General features: G+C 48.7%; 1 protein-coding gene and 1 non-coding gene across 2 annotated transcripts in view; one reads left to right on the top strand and one right to left on the bottom strand.

Moving 5' to 3' along the window:
* GRN (granulin precursor) overlaps positions 1-22906 on the bottom strand; it is a 41793-nt gene that overhangs the window by 10742 nt on the left and 8145 nt on the right. The window contains exons 2-12 of the mRNA XM_056864706.1: positions 20018-20174; positions 17714-17860; positions 16989-17073; positions 16423-16544; positions 13940-14078; positions 13713-13819; positions 12863-12992; positions 10492-10589; positions 9974-10219; positions 4746-4979; positions 1114-1350 (exon numbers count right to left, since the gene is read on the bottom strand). Coding sequence (XP_056720684.1) covers positions 1114-1350; positions 4746-4979; positions 9974-10219; positions 10492-10589; positions 12863-12992; positions 13713-13819; positions 13940-14078; positions 16423-16544; positions 16989-17073; positions 17714-17860; positions 20018-20174 — 1702 coding nt within the window. The remainder of the gene's footprint in view (positions 1-1113; positions 1351-4745; positions 4980-9973; positions 10220-10491; positions 10590-12862; positions 12993-13712; positions 13820-13939; positions 14079-16422; positions 16545-16988; positions 17074-17713; positions 17861-20017; positions 20175-22906) is intronic.
* TRNAN-GUU (transfer RNA asparagine (anticodon GUU)) lies at positions 14467-14540 on the top strand. Its single transcript has one exon. It is a non-coding gene; the product is annotated as a tRNA-Asn (tRNA).

Here is a 22906-nt window from a genome sequence, read left to right as displayed (position 1 = left end):
CGTTGTGTATGTTAAGTGCCATCAAGTCGCTTCCGACTTATGGAGACTCTATGAATCAGTGTTCTCCAAAACATCCTATCCTTAACAGCCTTGCTCAGGCCTTGCAAACTGAGGGCTGTGGCTTCCCTTATAGAGTCCCCCCATCTCATGTTGGGCCTTCCTCTTTTCCTGCTGCCTTCAACTTTTCCTAGAATGAATGTCTTTTCCAGTGACTCTTGTCGTCTCATAACGTGACCAAAGTACAACAGCCTCAGTTTAGTCATTTTAGCTTCTAGGGACAGTTCAGGCTTGACTTGATCTAGAACCCACTGATTTGTTTTTTTTGGCGGTCCACGGTATCCATAACACTCTCCTCCAACACCACATTTCAAAGAGATCTACTTTCTTCCTATCAGCTTTCTTCATTGTCTAGCTTTGACATCCATACATAGTAACAGGGAATACGATGCCGTGAATTAACTTGACCTCAGCTGCCAGTGACACATCCTAACACTTAAGAATCTTTTCTAGCTCCTTCATGGCTGCCCTGCACAGTCTCAATCTCCTTCTGATTTCTTGGTTGCAGTCTCCCTTTTGGTTGAAGATGGAGCCAAGGAAAATTTTACTGGGGTGTAAGTCTCCTCAAGCTCCAGCACACTACAATACAGAATTTTTGTTATTTCAAAAAGAAAGGGGGGCTCTCCTTACAATTAGTCCCCAAAAGGCAATTTGTATACTGGTTTCCAAGGCTTAATTTGAACTAGGTGCACTGGGAACCCTCTCAGCACTCACGTCAACTTAAGAGGGTGACTTAAGTATGCGAACAGTCCATTTTCACCTGTGAGTAAACCTGTGCCAGGTGCCACACACCTGGGATTACGGAGGAGGGCCGGGTCACAGACAGCATAAATTCTAAACTGGCCGGACTGAACGGCAATCACCAATTTCTGAAGAGAGAGATAAGCCGGCCCTTGCCCATTCAATCCCCTTTAATTACACGGATTTGTCTCCTTGGACTGAAGTTCCATGCAATGAAAATAAACAGCGTATAACTTCTGTGCAACTTTCTGAGCATTTCAGGCTGGCCTTCAATCACAAAATCTTACAAGACTCCCCCCCAAAAAACATGCTTACCTGGGGGAAAGGGCAGCACCCCCAAACGCCCAAGGACAGCCAACAGCAGGTCTGCCCATCGGAGCAGCTGACTTGGTCGTCACACCTGACATCCCCGCTTGAAGTGGTGTCGCGCACAATCGCGGGGCTTTTCTCCAGCCAAGGGATGCTCTCCCCATTGTGCATGCAGGTGCCGAACTCTGGGCCACATCGGAAGCCGGCAGGGCAGCAGTGGATATGATCCGAACAGCACACCGCCTGGGAGGGGGGGCCAACAAGAGAAGTCATTGGGCTGACAGCAGCCACTGGACAACGGGGGCAGGTGAATGGGGGCACCTTCACTGCTCTACACGGCTCTCAGCTGAGTCTTTCTAAAGAACATTTTGCATGTTAAGGCCCATCAAGTCACTTCCGACTCATGGAGACCCTAGGAATCAGTGTCCTCCAAAACATCCTCTCGCTAACAGCCTTACTCAGGTCTTGCAAGCTGAGGGCCAAAACCTCCCTTAAAGAGTCCACCCATCTCTTGTTGGTGTCAAGGAATTGGGGTTCCTCAATTCCTTGGGTTTCATAATTTTCTTGGTTCAGGCCTCTAGGCCTATGATTTCTGTAATATTGTGACTTTGAAGGGCTGGAAGGCAGTCGGCCCAGCCCAAATTGTAACAGTAAAATAGTTTCCTTTTGAAAAGCTGCTCCTGAGGAGGGAGTAAGATAAAGCAGCCAGCTGTATCTCGTTAAGGCCTTCTCTCCCCAAAATTGAAGGTCAGGAGTTACCACGGCAACTAATCGGTCAGCCACAATCTTAATGCTTGTGACGACATTCAGGTGCAAGGTACTGAATGCTGAGCACCTGGACACGTCAATTATTGGGAGCAAATCAGCATTCTGACCAAACGATTAATTAACAGCAAATAACATTTGTTTTCTCACTGGCCACTATGAGCTCAGGCCATTGAGAATACGACTATAAAGGCAGACCAGTTCTGAACCAAATCATGCACGCTTTGGGGTATGGCTGGAGGGCCGTGCCTGCGGCATCAAAACCCGTTTGATTTTGACCCTCAAGGGGGAACTCTGGTCGGACTGATCTTTGGAGAAACTTTGGACAACTTTTGGAAATCTTGTATGCTGAAAGACTTCGGAAACTGGTAACTTATTTGAACCTTGCATTAAGAAGCTTTGCCAAACCTTTGAACCGTAGAAACCAGAACGTGTAAGTTAGCTATGCTAAACTGTTGTTTTTTTTTGCTTAATGCTTCATGAAATCTTTCTTTCCTGTAACGAGCACAAATCTTATGAATAAATCTTTAGCCTTTATTTGGTTGTGTCTTTTAACTTTGGGGTTCCAAGCCTAAATCCAAGTGCCTTTTTGTCTTTGTCCACCTACCAGGTGCTAACTGTTTTGTGAGTGTAATCCTCTTCTGGCAAGGCCTCCTACCTTGCAGGGAGAGCGTTACGCTTTAATTTGGAACTAGCTGGCAAGGGTTGCCCTTATCCCTCGCCTGGAAGCTAATCTTTTGGATAAGGGTTGGTGGCAGCATACTGCTTTGGGTTCAGGAGGAGCGCCTGAGCACAGAGCTTTGTTTTGGGAAACTTTTGACCACCTCTAAACAAACGAGGAACCAGCCTTGCGGAGGAAGGGCCGGGCTCCTCGACAGTTGGGTCTTCCTCTTTTCCTGCTGCCTTCAACTTTTCCTAGCATGAATGTCTTTTCCAGTGACTCTTGTCTTCTCATAACGTGACCAAAGTACGAAAGCCTCAGTTTAATCATTTTAGCTTCTTGAGACAGTTCAGACATGACATGATCTAGAACCCACTGATTTGGTTTTTTGGGGTGATCCACGGTAACACTCTCTTCCAACACCACATTTCAAAGGAATCGACTTTCTTCCTTTCAACTTTTTTCATTGTCTAGCTTTCACAACCATACATAGTAACAGGGAATACTATGGCATGAATTAACTTGATCTTGGTTGCCAGTGACTAAGGTTGTGCAAAAAAAAGATTTTGGAGGTAGAGTCCCCAAATGTGCAGCGTGGCTGCAAGGGACTCTCCGTAGACAGTCACCGAAGTTTGGTGAACTTTGAAACAGGGGGTCCAAATTTATGGGCCTGCAAAGGGGTCACCCCGACCCTCCAGGCATTTGCAAGCTGAGTTGTCCATCGGTGTTCAGGTTCAGAAGTTCAGCGTTGCAGAGGACTGGCGGAAAGAGCCAATTGCCAGGCTAGCACCTCAAAGTCTGGGGGCTGCCTTCGTATCTGGGGAGCATAGCATGATGTCCATGCAAATTAGCTTCCAAACAGAAGGAAAGGGCTTAAATGCAAGAAAAATAAGGCATGGAAAACATTTCTTTTGGTGGCAAATGACATCCTGTGATCAGTCCTTTATTATGGTCTTCAAAAATCTGATTTCAAGAGATGGTCACAGTGCAGGGAAACGAAGCCTGTACTCGAGGCGACCTTCTTTTGGAAAGCAGGTTTTCATGGGGGGGGGGGTGATATCGGAGCCAGCTGGAATCTCGACCACATGGGCTGTCTGAAGGAGATTGCTCATCCACATGGATGAAGAAAACTCCTTTGGAAGCCTGGTGGTGTCAGCAGCTGTTGAAGCTGGCTCTTTTTAGTTGGAGGGTATATCCCTCCGGACGGGATTTGGTGAGCCCCATCTTTTAAAAACCATTATGTTTGATCCATATCAACTCACTGAACGGTTGGTCAGGCCAAGTTGGCTCCAATTACATGATCCCTATCTCAAAATGGCCCCAACTATGGGGCCCTAACGAAATCAGTAAAAAAAGAAGAAGGTAGAAACATGGAACAAAGCACAGAGCCGTGCATCTGAGCAAAGGCGAATAGCCGAACCTAAAAAGGCTGAATAATTATTTGGCTTTTTCAGGAAGCGCCTATTCAGCTTCAGGGAGATTTCGGCGTTTGGTAAATCCAAAGACCGAGTATTGCTGAAACGTCTAATTAAGGGTTGATTTGTGGTTCGGGTTTATCGATATGCACAACCCTACTAGTGAGACATCCTAACACTTAAGAATATTTTCTAGCTCCTTTGTGGCTGCCCTGCCCAGTCTCAATCTCCTTCTGATTTCTTGGTTGCAGTCTCCCTTTTGGTTGAAGATGGAGCCAAGGAAAATTTTACTGGGGTGTAAGTCTCCTCAAGCTCCAGCACACTCCAATACAGATTTTTTGTTATTTTTAAAAGGAAGGGGGGGGCTCTCCTTACAATTAGTCCCCCAAAGGAAATTTGCATACTGGTTTCCAAGGCTTCATTTGAACTAGGTGCACTGAGTACCCTCTCAGCACTCATTTCAAGTGCTGATAAAGCCAGAGGGAGACTTACGTATACGCTTGTGAGTAAGCCTGTGCCAGGTGCCACACACCTGGGATTACGGAGAAGGGCCGGGTCACAGACAGCACAAATTCTACACTGGCCAGACTGAATGGGCAATCACAAACTTCTGAAGAGAGAGATAAGCCGGCCCTTGCCCATTCAATACCCTTTAATTACACGGATTTGTTTCCTTGGACTGAAGTTCTATGCAATGAAAATAAACAGCGTATAACTTCTGTGCAACTTTCTGAGCATTTCAGGCTGGCCTTCAATCACAAAATCTTACAAGACTCCCCCCCCCCAAACGTGCTTACCTGGGGGAAAGGGCAGCATCCCCAAACGCCCGAGGACAGCTGGCAGCAGGTCTGCCCATCAGAGCAGCTGACTTGGTCATCACACCTGACATCCCCACTTGAAGAGGCGTCACGCACAATCGCGGGCCTTTTCTTCAGCCAAGGGATGCTCTCCCCATCGTTCGCACACGTGCCACCTGGGACACAACGGAAGCCGGCGGGGCAGCAGTGGAGATGATCTGGACAGCACACTGCCTGGGGGGGGGAGGTCAACAAGGGAAGTCATTGGGCTGGCAGAGGGGCACCTTCTCTGATCTACACGGCTCTCAGCTAAGGCCCAGCTACTAAGTCTTTCTAAAGGACATTTTACCAGGGTGCAAGTACCGAACAGCTTCTCTGCAGTTACGAGAGAAAGCATGGTTGTGTCAATCTGATATCAGTCACAGGCGAAGGGGAGAAGAGCTCCCAAACTGAGGCATCAGAACCATCATTTCATGGCTTCTGATAGAGGTGACACCATTCCAGTGGGAGCGGGGTGGCTCACTGATAGAGTAGCTGCTTGTGTGCAGAAGGTCCCGGGTTCTGTTCTAAACATCTGTCGTTAAAAAGATTATGGAGTAGGTGATGTGAAGGACTTCCAACTGAGTCCTTGCAGAATTGCTACCAGCCCAGACTAAACAGTATTCACCATGAGTAATCCAGTAGGGAGCAGTGATATGGAAAAACCACATCTCCAGTCATGAGACTGGAGGATCAAGCTGGACTTGCCAGTCACAAATCTGGGGTCTGCCCCAATCACCACCCCCTTTGCTGTTCATCCCTTGTCCCAGCCACTGCTCTGACATGGAAGTAGATGACCACTTGAGGTCTGTAGGAAGTAGTGGTGCTCAGCAACCCTTGCTTTTACATCTCTTTGGCTCCTCAAACCTGACTAACCCCCCAAACTAACCTCTGTGCAAATGCTAACCTCTGTGCAAATTTCTGAGCATTTCAGTCTCACCGTCATTTACAAAATCTCACAAGAATCATAGAATTATAGAGTTGGAAGGGACCACCAGAGTCATCTAGTCCAACCCCCTGCACAATGCAGGGCGTTCACAACTACCTCCCCCCCACCACACCCCCAGTGACCAGAAGATGGCCAAGACGCCTTCCCTCTCATTATCTGCCTAAGGTCACAGAATCAACATTGCTGACAGATGGCCATCTAACCTCTTCTTAAAAACCTCCATGGAAGGAGAGCTTACCACCTCCCGAGGAAGCCTGTCCCACTGAGGAACCGCTCTAACTGTTAGAAAATTCTTCCTAATGTCTGGACGGAAACTCTTTTGATTTAATTTCAACCCGTTGGCTCTGGTCTGACCTTCTTGGTCAACAGAAAACAACTCGGCACCCTCCTCTATATGACAGCCCCTCAAGTACTTGAACACGGCTATCATATCCCTTCTCAGTCTTATCCTCTTCAGGCTAAACATACCCAGCTCCTTCAACCTTTCCTCATAGGACTTGGTCTCCACACCCCTCACCATCTTTGTTGCCCTCCTCTGGACAAGTTACAGCTTGTCTATATCCTTCTTAAATTGTGGTGCCCAAAACTGAGCACAGTACTCTAGGTGAGGTCTCACCAGAGCAGAGCAAAGCAATACCATCACTGTGCGTGATTTGGACACTATACTTAGCAGCCCAAGACTGCATTTGCCTTTTTAGCTACCGCATCACACTGCTGACTCATGTTCAGTGTTCGGTCTACTAAGACCCCAAGATCCTTTTCACACACACTACTGCTCAGACAAGTCTCCCCCATCCTATAATTATGCATTTGGTTTTTCCTACCTAAATGCAGAACTTTACATTTGTCTTTGTTGAAGTGCATTTTATTAGTTCTAGCCCAATTCTCCAGCCTGTCAAAATCATCCTGTATCTTGGCTCTGTCTTCTACTGTATTTGCTACCCCTCCCAATTTAGTATCATCTGCAAATTTAATAAGCATCCCCTCTATTCCTTCATCCAAATCATTCATAAAGATGTTGAACAACACAGGTCCCAGCACAGATCCCCGAGGAACTCCACTAGTCACTTCTCTCCAAGTGGATGAGGAACCATTAACTAGCACTCTTTGGGTGCGATCTGTATACAAGACTCCCCACCCCCGAAACGTGGCTACCTGGGGTAAAGGGCAGCATCCCCACTCGCCCGAGGCCAGCCGGCAGCAAGTGTGCCCATCAGGGCAGCTGACTTGGTCGTCACACTTGACATCCCCACTCAAAGAGGTGTCGCGCACAATCGCGGGCTGTTTCTCCAGCCAAGGGATGCTCTTCCTGTCCATCAAGCAGGTGCCGGCTTCTGGACCACAACGGAAGCCGGTGGGGCAGCAGTGGAGATGATCTGGACAGCACACAGCCTGAGGGGCGACAGGGGAAATCATTGGGCTTGCAGGAGCTATAGGACTGCAGGGCAGGTGAATGGGGCACCTTCTCTGCCCTGCACGGCTCTCAGCCAAGGTCCGGCTATTAAGACTAAGACTTCCTAACTGGGTGGGGCACCTCCCACCCTGGAGTGCCATCCCCTGCCTCTTCTTGATAGAGTGCCAGGGGATAAATGGAGAGGGGACCGTCAGCATATCCAGAAGCAAGGACACCAAGTCAAACAATGCTCTAGGACTTTCCCCAATTTCTATGATTTTTCAGCATAGAATCTCGTGGTAATCCTAGTGTCGCACAACATGGTGATGTAATATCACTTCTGGTTGACTATCTGGAAGTGACAACTAGAAAAAAAGTACCACTATGCAAACAAGAAACTGCTTTATATGTATTCATTAATGGTATACCGTTCCATTCATGAACTTTTATAGACTGTAACATAAATCATGAACTTGTATACAAATAACATTAATCAGATAACATTTAATATGACAAGGTTTCGCGATTTTTCCTTGTTTCACTAAGCAACAGTGAAACAAGGAAAAATTGCGAAACCTTGTTATATTAATGTTATCTGATTAATTTCTAGTTCTTTAGTCCTAGGTACCACTCCCCTCTATATATTGGTTAGAAGTGATGTTACAGCATCTCACAATACTGTTTTGCCAGGTGCCCCCCCCCCCCCCAGTCTCCCTGGGGTTGCTGGTACTGGCAACCCTATTTCCATAAGAATATTTTACTAGGGTGTAAAAGTTCATGTTCCCCAAGTTTCTAAACTAGCTAAAAACTGGGCAACATCCCAGCTACCATATGGAAAAGCACACCTGAAGCCAGGATATTATGATCATAGGGCTGAGGAGCAGAACGGCCTGTAAGCCCTCAAGACAGCATTTATCTCACAGATACGCCCCCGGGCCTTGCCATGGATTCTGCCCCCCCGCCCCCCTGGGCCTTCATTTCCAGATATCCTCAAAGCCTCAAGATTGGGCATAGTGGAATTGTAGAGAAAAGGTAGACCAACGGCTGCAGAGGAGCAAGTACCTTCGGGCAGTTAATACAAGGCACTCCCAAGGAGGGAGGCCGCTGTTCTCCCAAGAACTGGATGGCTGAGAGGCTGCTGTCAGCAGGAGAGGATCCTGTCAAGAGGCTGGTCCCCTTTTGCAGTCTCTTGTTAATTTAAACAATGGTTCAGGCTGAGGCCTAAGCAAAAACCATGGAAGCATTTCTCTCTCAGAGAACCAAGGTCAAGCTGACTCTCGCTTCTAAGAATGAGATAAGGAGATGGGGCATTGGCATAGGTGCCAGGCAGACCAGGAAGCCAAGCAGTTTCAAGGCCAAAGAATCCGGGACAATTCAACTCATTCCATCTTGTTAGTACAAAGCCTTATGGGCTGGGGGAAGGTGCTTGCTTAATTGAACCTTATACAGCTGTAGAGGATATGGTCTCCTTGGGGCACCCACCTGATTGGTTCAGTCACCTGATCAGCAACACAACTGATTGGTCGTGTTATATCATTGGCCGTATGTTTGATTGGTCAACTAGAATGGGGCCAATGCGAGTCATTGGGCAAAAAGAAAGATTCTTCAGTCTAGTTTTCGCCTTTTGGATTACGTATAACTATGGGACACGTCTTGATTCTGGGTGGGCCAAGTTGGCTGGAGCACCTGTTTGGACGTAGACTCTGAAACTCTATTGGACTCAGTCTTGCTGGGTAACGTCTGGATTTAGAACCAATGGTTGTAAAAGTTGCCTATTTAGCTTTATTATTTTATCACTGTTCACTGCTCTTTCACTGTACATTCCTGCAAAACCTTTTAATAAATAACTATATTTTGCGGTGTTCTTGGGTTTTGGGGCTTCAATCTGAATCCAGTATTTTTGCCCATATTGGCTACAGCTACCAGAATAATGATTTTTCTGGAGCTCACCTTGTAAGCATCCTACCTTGCAGGGTTGACTTCTTGATCTTAGACCAGTGAGGGATACACGCTTAGTCCCTTGGTCTCTGGCTGACAGGGTATTAAGGGGCATTGGTGGTAGCGTTACCCTGGGACATGTGGATTCACACTTCAGCTCTTTTGGTTTTGCCTTGGCCTACCTGTCACCCTTAAGGAGGGTGAAGTTGCTCTGAGAGGGCCAGGTCCTGAGGGAAAGGTAGGAACCTTTACTGGCTCCTTCGGGTATCAGTTTTGTCCTGCCTGTTGTGAAATCTCCTGCCTGTTTACAGCTGTTTTTCTCCACCTATTTAATTATTGCCTTGTTTTGCTTGTATTATCTGGCCTAGGTCCTCATGCTTCCAGCATGGATTTACACCTGGCAACACCCCCAGCAGTGAGGGAGTGGTGCTCAAAAGGGTGAAGGGAGGGGGATGCTCAGGACCCCCACCCCAGACCAGAGTGCTGGCAGTTGAGAAGACCCTTGACTGCTTTGGAGATGTTGGAAGCAAGAAGAGGAGGGAGTGTGTGGAAGCTGAAGGGCTCCTTGGGAGTGGACACCCCACCCTTGACAAAACCCCACAAGGACCCCGCTTTTCCTTGACACAGGGCGCGAGGACTATGCTAGACATGGCAGGGGCAGATCTGGGATCTGTCATAATTATACAGAAAACAAAGAATGGAGGACCAATTTATGGAGTGATTGCTAAGCACCCAGTTCTGGAAACTATGACCAAGAGCAAAGTCTCTCAGGGCACTTTCAGAGCAGCTAGGCTTGGATTTCCCTCCCAGATCCAAACCCAAAGTTAATGAAGAGGTACCCACAATGAACATGAGACCAGGCCAGCAAAGAGGGCCAGCAAAGGTGGGAGGGGGTGCCTCCCCACTTACCTGTGGCAGCGGGCAGCAGCCCCAGGCACCTGTTGGAAGGCGACAACAGGTCTGCCCATCTGGGCAGGAAGTAATGGGGTCGCACGGCACCACAGAGCCTGCAGAGGCTGCTGTGACACTCACGATGCCCACAGAAGATTTTGCCAGCCAGGGGATGCTGTCGATGCCCTTCTGACAGGTTCCCTCTGCCAGGTCACAGGTGTAACCGTTTGGGCAGCAATGGATGTGATCCGAGCAACACACAGCCTAGAAAGGGAAAAACAACTGTTAGACACATCCTGGAACTGCAGGCTTGGAGATGTGAAAAGGCCTCATGCCCATTTAAACTCACTAGTGGCAACTGCTTCCCAAACTCCCAAGCCAAGATTTTCCTCAGCCCTGTACCACAGACTCGACTTTGGACTTTGTATATGCAAAATACACACTCTACAGCAAACCCCTCCCTGATCACAAAGGACAGCCAAACGCCAACGAAAGAGCCTGCATTTCCATCTTACCCCTGGGGAAGGTCCTCTCACCTCCTTTAGGGGGCAGCATCCCCAGTCGCCGGAGGGCTTTCGGCAGCAGGTGTTGCCGTTGGGGCATTTGTGCTCCGTGTCACACTGGACATCACGAGCTGCAGGAAGGGAGGGAAAACAGGGCATCAAGCCAGGGGGAGTGGGCCCCCGCCCATCATTTCAGTCCTCCCCACCCAAGTGTGCATCACTGTAGACAGACTCCCATGTAAGAACCACCTTTATGCCATTAAAGATTTTGGCATTGGTAAGCACCCCCACCCCTCTCCAGTGCTGCAGAAAAACTGGGGCATGCGATGAAGTTGGGAGGAGGGAAAAAAGATGCCTCGCTGCCAGCTCAGGGCTGGTCCAGAATGCAGCTTTCCTGGGGGAAGGGGCACCTTGGAAGCTACAAACAACTCCCATGGAGTCCCGTGCATGTCAACAATGGCCAAATTCTGCACCAAGCAAAGCTGAATTTTGCAAGCTGCATAAATTCTGCAAACTTCATCAGAACATTATTACACGCTTATCCTGCCCTTCTTTCCTCCAAAGTGCTCCAGGAGGTGTACATCGTTCCCCCTTCTCCTATTGATATTCACCAACATTGGCAAAGGTATCTTCTTTACTTGCATCCTGATGGTATTATTAATATCCAAAGTAACAGACAGGAAGAGCCTGCAGTTTGGTGCATAGTTCTTCCTGCTTCCACAGGGAGGAGGGGCAAGGAACAAGGCAGGGCTATCTCAACTCTACTCTGGAGAACCAGGTTCGATTCCCCACTCCTCCACATAAAGCCCGCTGGGTGACCTTGGGCCAGTTCTCTCAGAACTCTTTCAGGCCCACCCCCAAGGAGCCTGTAAGCTGCATTGATACTTCTTAAGGTAGAGAAAAAGCAGAGTATAAAACCCAACTCTTCTTCCACTGCTGTCCCTGGAAACTGTATTCAAGCTGTTCCTCTGGCGCCTGAGAGGAATCATTCAAAATGTTTTCCAGTACATTTTGCTACCTTAAACTCTGGCCCAGTATTTGGGTTTGTAAGAAAATGAATTTTATGTCCTGTGGAGAAATGCACCTTAGAGATCACATTTCTATTCCAGTCATTGGAGTATTCACTCTGTCTATGTACTGGAGCTTGGTTACAAGTTTGCAGCTTGCAAAGAAGGAAAGTTATTGGGCGGGGATGCGGGGGAGAAGTCATCAAATCCTAAGCATAAAACACTTGATTGCAGATGCAAATGACTCTGGTTGGAGTGAGACAAAAGGTTTACCATTTAACACCTCTGCTAGAATGTCACACCTAAAGAATAAGACTGGGAAAGCCGAAAGACTAGACTGTACCTTTTCCTCATGGTCAAAAAGATCAGGACTGATCCCCGAGGGGTACAGACTCCCAAGAGAAGATTATAAATTATTAGGATGGGCACAAGCCATGAAGGACTTTTAGCTAGGGACTTCATCTTAAACATGTGTCGAGAGACAACAGGGAGATGTCTCAGTCTGAGGAATAAAATAATGGAGGAATTTTAAATGCTGCAGCTTGAAGAATTACCTGCCTATCCTAATTATAAAGTATAGAATTTAGGGGTTAGAAGATGGTGTATTTTCACCTTTTCTTTACATCCATGCTCAGACTGATGCTTGTACAGACTGTGTGCACTCTTTTAATTCATTGAACTTCCTTTTATTTTGAATGTTCAAAGCCTGATCTTTGTATCCACACCACACCAATATGTTCCTGCTTTCCGAAGAGCGGTAAAGGGGAAGGGCAGCAGTTGAGCTTGCCATCCTTTGAGTGCAAAAGCTCAAAAGTGCAGTAGGTCATCTGTGTGCTGGCTAGTATGCACAAAATGGGAGGCGTGGCAACTAGGCGGAACCTTTAAACAGTAATGTAGAAAAACAGTGATAGATGTACAAATTCATTTTGCAAGAGGTACTCTTTCAGATTTGTTGTGGCAGCGCTTACTACACTGAAAGAAGCTGATACACCCAGCAGTAAGGAAAAGGGGCAGCTCTGCCAGTTGGGGACCCAGGGTAGCCGCAGGACTTTTCCAAGCTCCCAGACAGAAAAACATGGCTTGAGAAATTGTTCCTCATGCATCCAATCCCCATTCTATATTTTTCCACACACAACTTAAATCATGGCAGCTTTAAGCAAAAAGCCATAGCTCTCAGCAATGCACCGATCACCCCTTCTTCTATTGGATGCTGGACAATATGACCTACAGCCCCACACTCCTGGGACTGCCAGCCCCCACTCCCCACACTGGCTGGCTTCCACTATTCTCATCGTCCTTGATGCACAAATACACACCTGTCATTTTTCTCCTGTCCCAGCATATTCCACAAACCCACTCCCTCGCCACCCTTTTGCACAGCTTTAAGACCTCCACACCTTTTTGGAGGTCCACCAGGAGGCGGGTGATTGGCCACGACCACCGAGGGGTCAAGGTGCATTTCAAGTGTGCCAAGTCGCATGTGGTGCCCTGAGGGCAGCAGTGGAGTTTGTCAATGCAGCACACCGCCTAGTAGAAAGAGGGAGAGAGCAGGAATCGCGGGTATCCAAGGCAAGACAGACGTGCCAGCAGCCATCCAAGCCTGGCAGGGAAGAGGGACGGATCAGGAAGCACCAGAGGTTAATACTCCTTGCCAGGGTCATCTAAGCCTGCTCACTGGATGAGAGGGCACATCCCACAAAAGGGGGAACCAGCCCAGAATTCACAACACCGGTAATCTTCACCGAGCTGTAATTTGCTGCAAGGGCTCCTGGCAAATGGGGCTGGTGGTAACATTACAACCTCTCACAGACTGAGGCCAAAAAAAAAGAAAATTAAGCATCTAATGATAGAGGTCAGGATCCTAGGAAGGAGCCAGAGAAAACTGCTACACTTTAAACTTGAGATAAAGGCCTTCACTTTCCCTCCATGAACAACAACAGAGGCCTTGGTAAAATTCTCCTGTGACACCGACCAACTACTGATTGCAAGAAACAAAAGACTCGTTTACTTGACTCTGGCCTGCAGCTCCCGCACGTTCCTCAAGCCAGGGAGGTCCAGGCAGGCTGGCCGTCTGCCACTGCTGTTGCTTGCTGTGGGGAACAGCCTCCAATGGAAGAGAAGGGTGTCCAGGGCACGAGAAGTGTGGATCAGGGCAATTGTGGGGGCCTGATGGGAAGTGTCCAGGGGATGGATCGAACCCAGGCCCTCCAGCTGCCTCTCCCCCCCTCCCCCGTTCCCCAAACTTACATTTTGCAGGGGGCAGCAGCCAGACTGGCCGGTCGGAAGTAGGCAGCAGGTGGCCGTGTCTGGACAGGTTGATTGGTTGTTTGGGCAGAGGTTTTTCTGAGGTAGAGCTGGGGGGGGGAGGGGGGAGACAAAGAAGTAAACCTCAGCCATCTGCTGGCCTCCAGCCAGCACAGATGAGCCAAACGGGGAGGGTGACCCCCACATTACGCTGACGGCCCGCTCCGTACCTAGCACCGGTGCTCGCTTCCTGGCTGGGAACTTGGTCCGGAGGGGCTGCTCCCCAGAGGCGGAGAAGCACCGTGAGTGGGCCACGTCACAGGTGGTCGCGTGAGGGCAGCAGTGGATCTTGTCCTCACAGCAGGAGGCCTGCGAAAGGACAAAGGGATTGGCTGACCACCTCTCACCCCCCCACCAGGGTTTTCTCACAGGGAGGGAGGGGCTGTGGAGATTCGGAAACGACACACTCGCACAGAATGGGAAGCTGGGCCCCCAGTTCAGGATCCAGAAGATCACAGCTTTCATTGCTTTTTTAAACACGCACCCCAGTTTCTAGCCCTTATACGTTCACGGACAGTAGTGACAACCTGCAGGAAGAGCCTAGTGAATTGTGGCAGCTAAGTGGTGTGGCTGAAGGAGGTTTCCAGGGTTCAACAGGGTTTCAGTGTCCTGCACAAGTTCTCCTGCCAGCAGATGGCGTAGTAGAAACAGGGGGACAAATAAAGGTGCTTAATGTTAAGATTCTTTGTGCAACTGGGTCTCTGTGGCGCAACTGGTTAGTGCATTTGGCTGTTAACCAAAAGGTTGGTAGTTCGAGCCCACCCAGGGATGCTTCAACTCCTTTGGGGAGGGGCTGTGGCTCAATGGTAGAGCATCTACTTGGCATATAGAAGGTCCCAGGTTCCATCCCCAGCATCTCCAGTTAAAGGGACTAGGCAAGAAAGACCCTTAGCTGAGACCCTGGAGAGCCACTGCCGGTCTGAGTAGACAATACTGACTTTGATGGACCCAGGGTCTGATTCAGTATAAGGTAGCTTCATGAGTTCACCCACTCCTTTAAGCCTTAGCTGTAGCCATCTGAGGATCCAGAAGGGATGCCTCCACCCCCCTCTTCCACTGTAGCATCAGGGTCTGACACCAGCAGAGACAAGACAGGCACAGAAGCTGCACCCAACAACCGTTACTGATGCTGCCTGTCCAGACCCACCCAAGGAGGCCAACAGCTTCAGGACAGCTCCACGGATGGGTCTGCCCAAGCAGGGGGTCTGCCTGATCGCCATGTATAGGCTTGCAAACACTCCCTTCTAAACACAAGGACCCTTGTGGCTTGACTCACTCTTGTGTCACCAGGACCTCTAGCCCTGACAAGCCCCTCCCGATAATGCATCTGCTTTGCTGCACTGCACACATGGGGGGGGGGGGGCTTTATAAGTGGAGAGTCACACCCAGTAGCACACCCCTCCGGGGGATTTAGCTGGCTTCTACTCCAGTGCACACAATTCAGGCATGCTACATGACCTGCAAAAGCTGTCTCCAAATTTTCTTACAACACATAAACTCTGGAAGTTGCACTGTTCCACGTCTACTCATCATTTCCCTGGGGGTCTGCCTACTCTAGCTGGCAGTGGAGATGCTGGAGACCAGACTTGGCCTCTGTTGAATGCAAAGCAGAGGCACCAACTTTAAGCTGAACTCCGTCCATTGCTACACCAAGCCTGGGCAATTTCAAGAAGCCAGACAAGACATCTTCGTTATTCAAACTGGCAGTTACTGGCCAGCAAAATACATGGTGCAGTGGTTAGGTGCGGCAGATTCTAATCTTGCAAACCAGGTTTGATTCCCTCCCCCTCCACATGAAGCCTGCTGGGTGACTTTGGGTTAGTCACAATTCTCTCAGAACTCTCTCAGCCTCACCTACTTCATAAAGTGTCTGTTGTGGGGAAAGGAAGGGAAGGTGATTGCTGGCCAGTTTGATTCTCCTTAAAAGGTAGAGAAAATCAGCTGAGAAAAACCAACTCCTCTTCTTCTTCTCTTGTGGAGCCAGTATATGGGGAAAGGACCAGCTCTTACACACGCCCTCAGTGGGCCCTTAGAATTGCCTTGAGACCAAAAAAAGAACACAGCGACTCCACAAGAGTGCAGAAGAGAGTAACACAGAGTTCAACCTCCGGAAGATCTCAGTTATCGTTATCCAGTACATGGACGCACACCCACGCCCAGCCCTGATGGCTGGAGATATTCTTCAAGGCCTAAGTGTGTGACTGTCCACCACACTTGCAGAAAATGGGACCAGGGCTTACAGGGAGCTGCAAGCAGGGCTTAAAATTATGCACCCCCCCCCCCGCATCAATGGCAGACTCAAGAGGATTTATGCAAAAATAAGTTACACAAATTTGCATAGGTCACACAATCCAGCTTTTCTTGGCATGGAAGCAGGATTCCCTGGGCAGTGGATTTTTAGTTGTTTTTCTACAGGAAGTACCCATCACAGCACTTCCCTTGCATACCATCAGTAAAGTATATCTTTGCTCAGAAGTTATTGGATCCCTCCAACACTCTGCTATCTGGACTGCTGGGAAGGAACTCGAGGCAAGAGGAAGGTGAGGGACTCGGGGGCCTTTGCACCCCAATCCAATGACTCCGTTACTGTGCCTCAAATGTGGGGCAACCTTTCTCTCCTCCCCTTCTCCACCCACCCAACAAGCTCCCGCACCTCAGGAATTGGGCAGCAGCCCCAGGAGCCGTCAGCCATCAGACAGCAGGTGGAGTCATTGGGGCACTGAGATTCTCCATCTGGGCACTGGACGGCATCCACGGTGGCAGGAGGGATGAGCCCTGGAAGACGAAGCGGAAAGCACACAAGGAAACCCCTTCATCACTGGGCATTTGGATGCAAATCAGTCCCCTGATGACTGTAAACCACTTTGATTCTCCTTAAAAAGTAAAGAAAGTTGGCATATAAAAACCAACTCTTCTTCCTCCTCCCTCTTCCCATAGGAATACACACAGCTTCATCCTCCCTCCCCCTCTCGTGCCTGCAGAAGAAACTGAGCTTTCCATTCCTTTGCCCTGAGGAAACTGCAGCTGTATGGGCTAAGAAGCAGGGCCTTGTTGATTTTGTGCAAGTCCCTGCCCTGGAAAACCCCTCCTTTGAGTGGGGCTTTTGGCCGTCCCTTTTCTAGCACTATTCAGTAATTGCTTTTATTTGGTTGTTACACTTCATTGCAGCGTTTTATGTTAGTTGTTGCTCTTCCAATCCCTCTCCCCGCCAATCCCCACCTTGGCTCTGGAAGCAGGATCGCCCGTCGGCACTGCAGTGGAAGCCCCGGGGGCAGCAGTGGCGGCTGTCGGCACAGGAAACAGCCTGTGGGAGACGGGGCAGGGGGCAAACACAAGCAGAGACATTCAGCAGGGCAGATGGAACTCGAATGCAAAACCCATTGGGAGGCACAGGCCTTCCCCAATCCCAAAAAGACACTGCCACCCACCCATGCGCCGTCATCTCTCCAGGGGTTCCTTTCTCAGAAAAAGAGGTGCTGGGGCTCAAGCCTTCTGGCAGCCTATTTTTTAGATTATTTAAATCTGATGGGCAGCAGGCTCAGAGCCTCTTCTCTCTTCCTCTGCTCCGTGTGGAATAATGTTCCAGATGGACAGCATGTGCCGTAGGCAAGCCCCGTAACTTCATTGCCAACTGACCCCCCCAAACTCCCCCACCTTGGCTTGCTCCTGTGTCTTTAGCATTCGCTTGATTGGCAAACACCAGCAAGAGAAGCTTGAGGCCAGCATGCCAGAAAAAAGGTTGGCATATCTGCCGTTTGCTCAGCAGTACTGCAGTCACACACGGGGCACAGAAGAGCCTGCTCAAATATTTCGCTCTCTGCACCACTCATGACCCCCCTTCACCCCATCTCTGGGATTCCCCCCAAAGCAAGCAATCACGGGGACGACCCCAGAGCCACACCCTCCTTGTGAAACGCCCTCTCCTCTTCCATCCCCCGGCTCACCTTGCCCCAGGGACAGCAGCCATAGGAAGCGCCTGGAGTGCGCAGGCAGGAGTACTCCAGTGGACACATGCTGCCATCAGGACATGCAACGCCAGAGCCCTCATTCAGGGTTTTTGGAGGCAACATGTGCAAGGATACTCCTGGGAACTGTGAACAGAAGGAGGAAGCATGAAAATGGGAAGCACCTCTGTGTGCTCTCTACCTAGAATCACACAAACCACAAGCACCAACACAAAGGCAGCGCTGCAGAAGAAACAGCAGAGCTGTCGTGAGAAACAAACTTGGCTGCCAAGAAGTCGGTACTCAAGTAGCCGGACATTTCAGACTCGGACTCAACACACCCTGCCCCAACAGATTTCAGGCTTTTTACTTCAGAGGAGTCCCCTTCTACACTGACTGGTCTGCTAAGGACATTCTGCATGTTGCAGAGGATTTTGGAAAGTTCTGCAAGGCCAAGGGTTGAACGAAGGTGCTTATCAGAGGTAACCATACATTTGATTCTGGCAATAATTCCAGCACGGACCCACGGTCCCTCCCCTGGGCTCACAATGCAAGGAACTTGATGTGCGGGGGGGAGCTCACTTTGTGCCAGACATGAGACACACACAGATTTCAGCGGGGAGAGGAGGGCTGGTGTGTCCCATTATGCCAGGCCGACAAGAAGCCGCAAAGGGTCCTACTACTTATGACTTTGTGCCAGAGAGAGTTACCTTAGAAAAACTATTTTAAAATTTAAAACAAAAACAGATCAGGAGTTTTTTGATAAAGTGTTTGCATAGGGGGTCAGGAATAAGATGCCTGACAAAATTTGAAGAAACTGTAAGCAAAAGTTAGGAGAATCTACTTTCTAAAATTCAAGTGATTTTATGTTCAACAGTTAATGTTTATAAACATTCATTTCAATCCAAGTGGGAAAAAGATCTGGGATATGAAATTCCGGAAGGAAAGTGGAGATACATTTTTATGCATGGTTTAACTGTTTCAATTTCCCTTGGATTTAGTGAAAAATTGATAAAAATATTATACCAATTTTATACCAAATGATCTAAAATTTACAGAGATGTGCATGATATATATTGGTACTGTAAATTACCTACCATAGACTATTTACATCTGTGGTGGACATGTTGCAGAGCAAAAACTTATTGGGCCTCTGTCGCAGAGTACTTGAAAAAAGGTTTTGGTATAGATTTCCCTTTTTCAGTTGAAGTTATATTGTTAAGCTACACATGGCATAGAGTGGTAAGTATCAAGATCAGGTGTCCACCTCTAGCTGTTTACAAAGGACTCACTCAGACAGGTGTAGTCTGAAGTAAAAACACTTTATTAAAAGACTGGCAGGCATAGACTGAAGACATGACCACTTATAGGCGTAGCAAAGCAGGCAATACTTTTCAGGAAAGCTAGTTGACTTAAAACATTTCTGGGATACTGGCCCGGCATTGCCAGGCAACCCGAAGATAAGGATTCTCACGGCTGAAGACTCAACACACCCCAGGTGCAAGGCCCGGCTAAACCAAAAGCACAAACACAGTAGAATACCCTGGGAAGCGAGAACAGGCCAAGGCCCTGACAGTAAGTTGCAGTACTGCAGTCCAAGCTCTGCTCACGACCTGAGTTCGATCCCAACGGAAGTTGGTTTCAGGTAGCCGGCTCAAGGTTGACTCAGCCTTCCATCCTTCCGAGGTCAGTCAAATGAGTACCCAGCTTGCTGGGGGTAAAGGGAAGATGACTGAGGAAGGCACTGGCAAACTACCCCGTAAACAAAGTCTGCCTAGTAAACACCGAGATGTGACGTCAACCCATGGGTCAGTAATGACCTGGTGCTTGCACAGGGGACCTTTACCTTTTTTACACTGCTATGTTTCTGAAAGATAAGCAAAATTTAACTTCTCATAAGCTGGATTAGTATTTGTGCACTACTAGAAGTCTGATTTAAGCTCCACAGTTGATGAGTGGATCCTGAAATGCAAGGAAACAGCTCTCCTAATGAGGTAATTTAGAAAGAGGATATGATGCACCACAACAGCAAAAAAATTAGTTTTTGTAAGAAACTATTATAGAGATAATGTATAGAGAGTATAGAGATCATGTATAGAGCTCATGTATAACTTTATATTGCAATTGTAAGGGATCGTTTAAACTATAATAAACTCCCCCCCTCAAAAAATAAAATAAAAACATTTTAATGGGAGTAGCTGCAACCTCTTTTTCCCACACTGGGAAACTGCAAGATGGAGCTCTTCACTCCCTTTTTATAAGAACAGCACACAACCCACAGAAAAGGTAATCCATGCTTCGTACCCGGGGTTGGTCACAGCAGGCATACCCGTCTCCCCCAGGACGCCTGCAGCAGGCGTGGGGTTCCTTGCATTCAAGCCCATCAGGGCACCGCAGAGAAGAGGCAGCCCCACCGAGCATCAAGCACACCACCAACAGGATCCACATGCTGACGAGAAACCTGCAAGGAGAACAAAGCAGACACATCTGTGAATTACACACCTGCAGTTGAACTTCCTGTGGTTCACCTCCCTGCTGTGAAATGCCCAAGACCAACAGCAGACCCTCATCAAAGTCAGTGGCCATACATTTATTTCCTTTATTCATACCCCACTTTTCTCCCCAAAGTAGCTTACATCATTCTCCTCCCTTCAATTTTATCCTCACAACAACCCTGTGAAGTAGGCTAGGCTGAAAGAGGGTGACTGGCCAAGACCACCCAGCGAGCTTCCGTTGCAGACTGAGGATTCCAGCCTGGTTCTCCCAAGATCCTAGTGCATAAAGTCTACTCTGCCAGTGAGCTTTGGGTGGGAAGGCAGCAAGAAAAAAGAGGTTTAGAATGGGGAATTTTTCCTGTGAAATCTGTCTTGGGGCAGTCGGGAGACCCACCCTTGGGCTGAAGCCTCCCATCAGCTTAGGAGGAAACACCTGGCATGGTAATGGCTGGGCTCACTAAGCAGGAAATTCTGCCAGAAAAGAGGGCATCAGGTTGGTTCCCACAAGCTTCATGCAGGGACAATCTGATGGGCAGTGGCAGCTCCCTGCAAGGATGCAACCTGGCACATCCATATTCACCAGCTGGAGCACTTTGCGTTGAACCACATTACTTTCTGCCTGCGAGTCACTGAGGTCTGACTTGTGTGGGGTGCTGTGCCGAAATTGACAGAGGAACTTTGCAGGGCAGACAAAGAGGACGAGAACCTCTCCGACTGGCAAGGAGTTTCACACATCCACTAGCAAGGCCTGTCTCACTAAGCAGCTCAGTCTGGATTCTGCCCAAAGTTACCAAGGATTCCCTTCCTAGACATGTGCTGTCTGCCTTGACAGCATCTTGGCTGCATTCACCTTGACAGCCATTTCAGGAGCTGGTATTTCATGATTTGGAGAAAGCAAGCAATGGCTCTCCTTAGTCTGGCTATGCCAATGCGTGGCCAAAACCTTGGGAGGGAGTCTGATTCACTGAAGGAACATCTGCATGCCTACCCATCACCACAGGGGCTTGCAAAACTGGACGCCCACCTCAGTCTATCAATGTAATTTCGTCAGCAAATGCAAACCCTCCTGCGTGCAAAATATGATTACTGTCACACAGCCAGGTGGGCTTAAGCACCTTTTGCTGACCTTGCCTGCATGTCTCGGACCAGCCTACCTCTGGCATGGATCCAATCACCTCTCATTATCTTTCTGGGAAGCCCCTCCCCTCCCTTTAACTCAGTCATAACCAGGAAATCCATAGATCCCCATCCTGGACTCATTCCAGATTCCTGGACCTTACAATTATTTCTCTGATAGTCTTTTGTGCTGCCTCCTATAACTATTGCTGGTTTGCCAGTCAAAACTTTGTTGTCTCATCTCCTCTGCTGCCACAGAGGCTACCAGCTCCACTTTTCTTTCTTTGGGACATTACCTTGCCACACAGGAAAATCCCTCCGCTGCCTTACCTTGTTATTATTTCCCGGGACTTTTGGACGCTCTGCCTAAGTCTTCTATCCTCAATCTCTAGACCATCAAAACACATGAAGCTGCCTTATACTGAATCAGACCCTTGGTCCATCAAAGTCAGTATTGTCTACTCAGACCAGCAGCGGCTCTCCAGGGTCTCAGGCAGAGGTCTTTCACATCACCTACCTGCCTAGTCCTTTTAACTGGAGATGCAGAGATTGAACCTGGGACCTTCTACATGCCAAGCAGATGCTCTACCACTGAGCCACAGCCCCTCCCCAGACAACATACTCTACCCAGCTCAGCAGAGCTGAGGACGAATAAACCTCTCCTCTGTTTATCCCTTTTCTATTAGAAGCTCTCCTTTCCCCGTCTCTCTGAGGGGTCGGGATCTGAGTTCACCTAGCAATTCCCAAAAACCAGACGTCCAGGCAGGTATCCTAAGAAGCAGGTTTATTAAGGAAAGTCTACAGTGAGGAGCAGCAACTGACGTTAGCTATTCATGGACTTCAATGGAGGGAAAGGGACAGGGCAGCACATAATAACAGAAATCAAACAGTACGTTGGTTGCCAGGACGATTCCCTGGTTCCCAGGAAGGTTTACAGTTATCACACTTTCAGCAATCTCAGCAGTCAAAACAATTGAAGCTACACAAGTCAGAGTCCTTGGAAAGCCACCTGCGTGCAGGGCATGACTTCCAGGCCAGTGCCTGACATTTTTCCTCTTCTCCTCATGGCCGTTTTCTGGCATAGCACCCTCACACAGACAGAGGCGAGGCACTTTGAGCTTGCACGCCTGCTATCTCAGTAAAGATCCCTCAACCACACATCCAGCTTCCCCAATCGGCAAATGCATCAATTTTCTGAACTAGCTAGGCTGCAGAAGTGGGAAGAGCTTTTCCCTGACACAGCGCTGAATTCCCCCAAAATGATCACTGCTCTGGGTGAGTGTCCTGAGTCCACACGTGTCTAAGGATACATATGAAAGGGAGCACATGTGGTAGCGACAGGAGGCCACAATGGGGAAAACCCAGCAGCATCCTTGCCTAAACATACTCACAAAGAGGAACCAGAAAGTCAAGACAGTGTGCCGAAGCAGAACAAGGGCAATGCACCTGCATCTTTCTCAGTACCTTTACCCTCCACTGGCTTTAACGGTCACTAAACTCCCAGAAAGGAAGTGAAAGGGAGTGAATGAACAAACAGCATGCACAGAGACAGCAACTAGACAGGGCTACTAGGTGGCCATCC

Source organism: Euleptes europaea, chromosome 18, assembly GCF_029931775.1.
Source record: "Euleptes europaea isolate rEulEur1 chromosome 18, rEulEur1.hap1, whole genome shotgun sequence".
Classification (NCBI taxonomy): Eukaryota; Metazoa; Chordata; class Lepidosauria; order Squamata; family Sphaerodactylidae; genus Euleptes; species Euleptes europaea.
The sequence above is the reverse complement of the archived record's forward strand: the minus strand, read 5'-3'. Positions and strand labels throughout refer to the sequence as shown.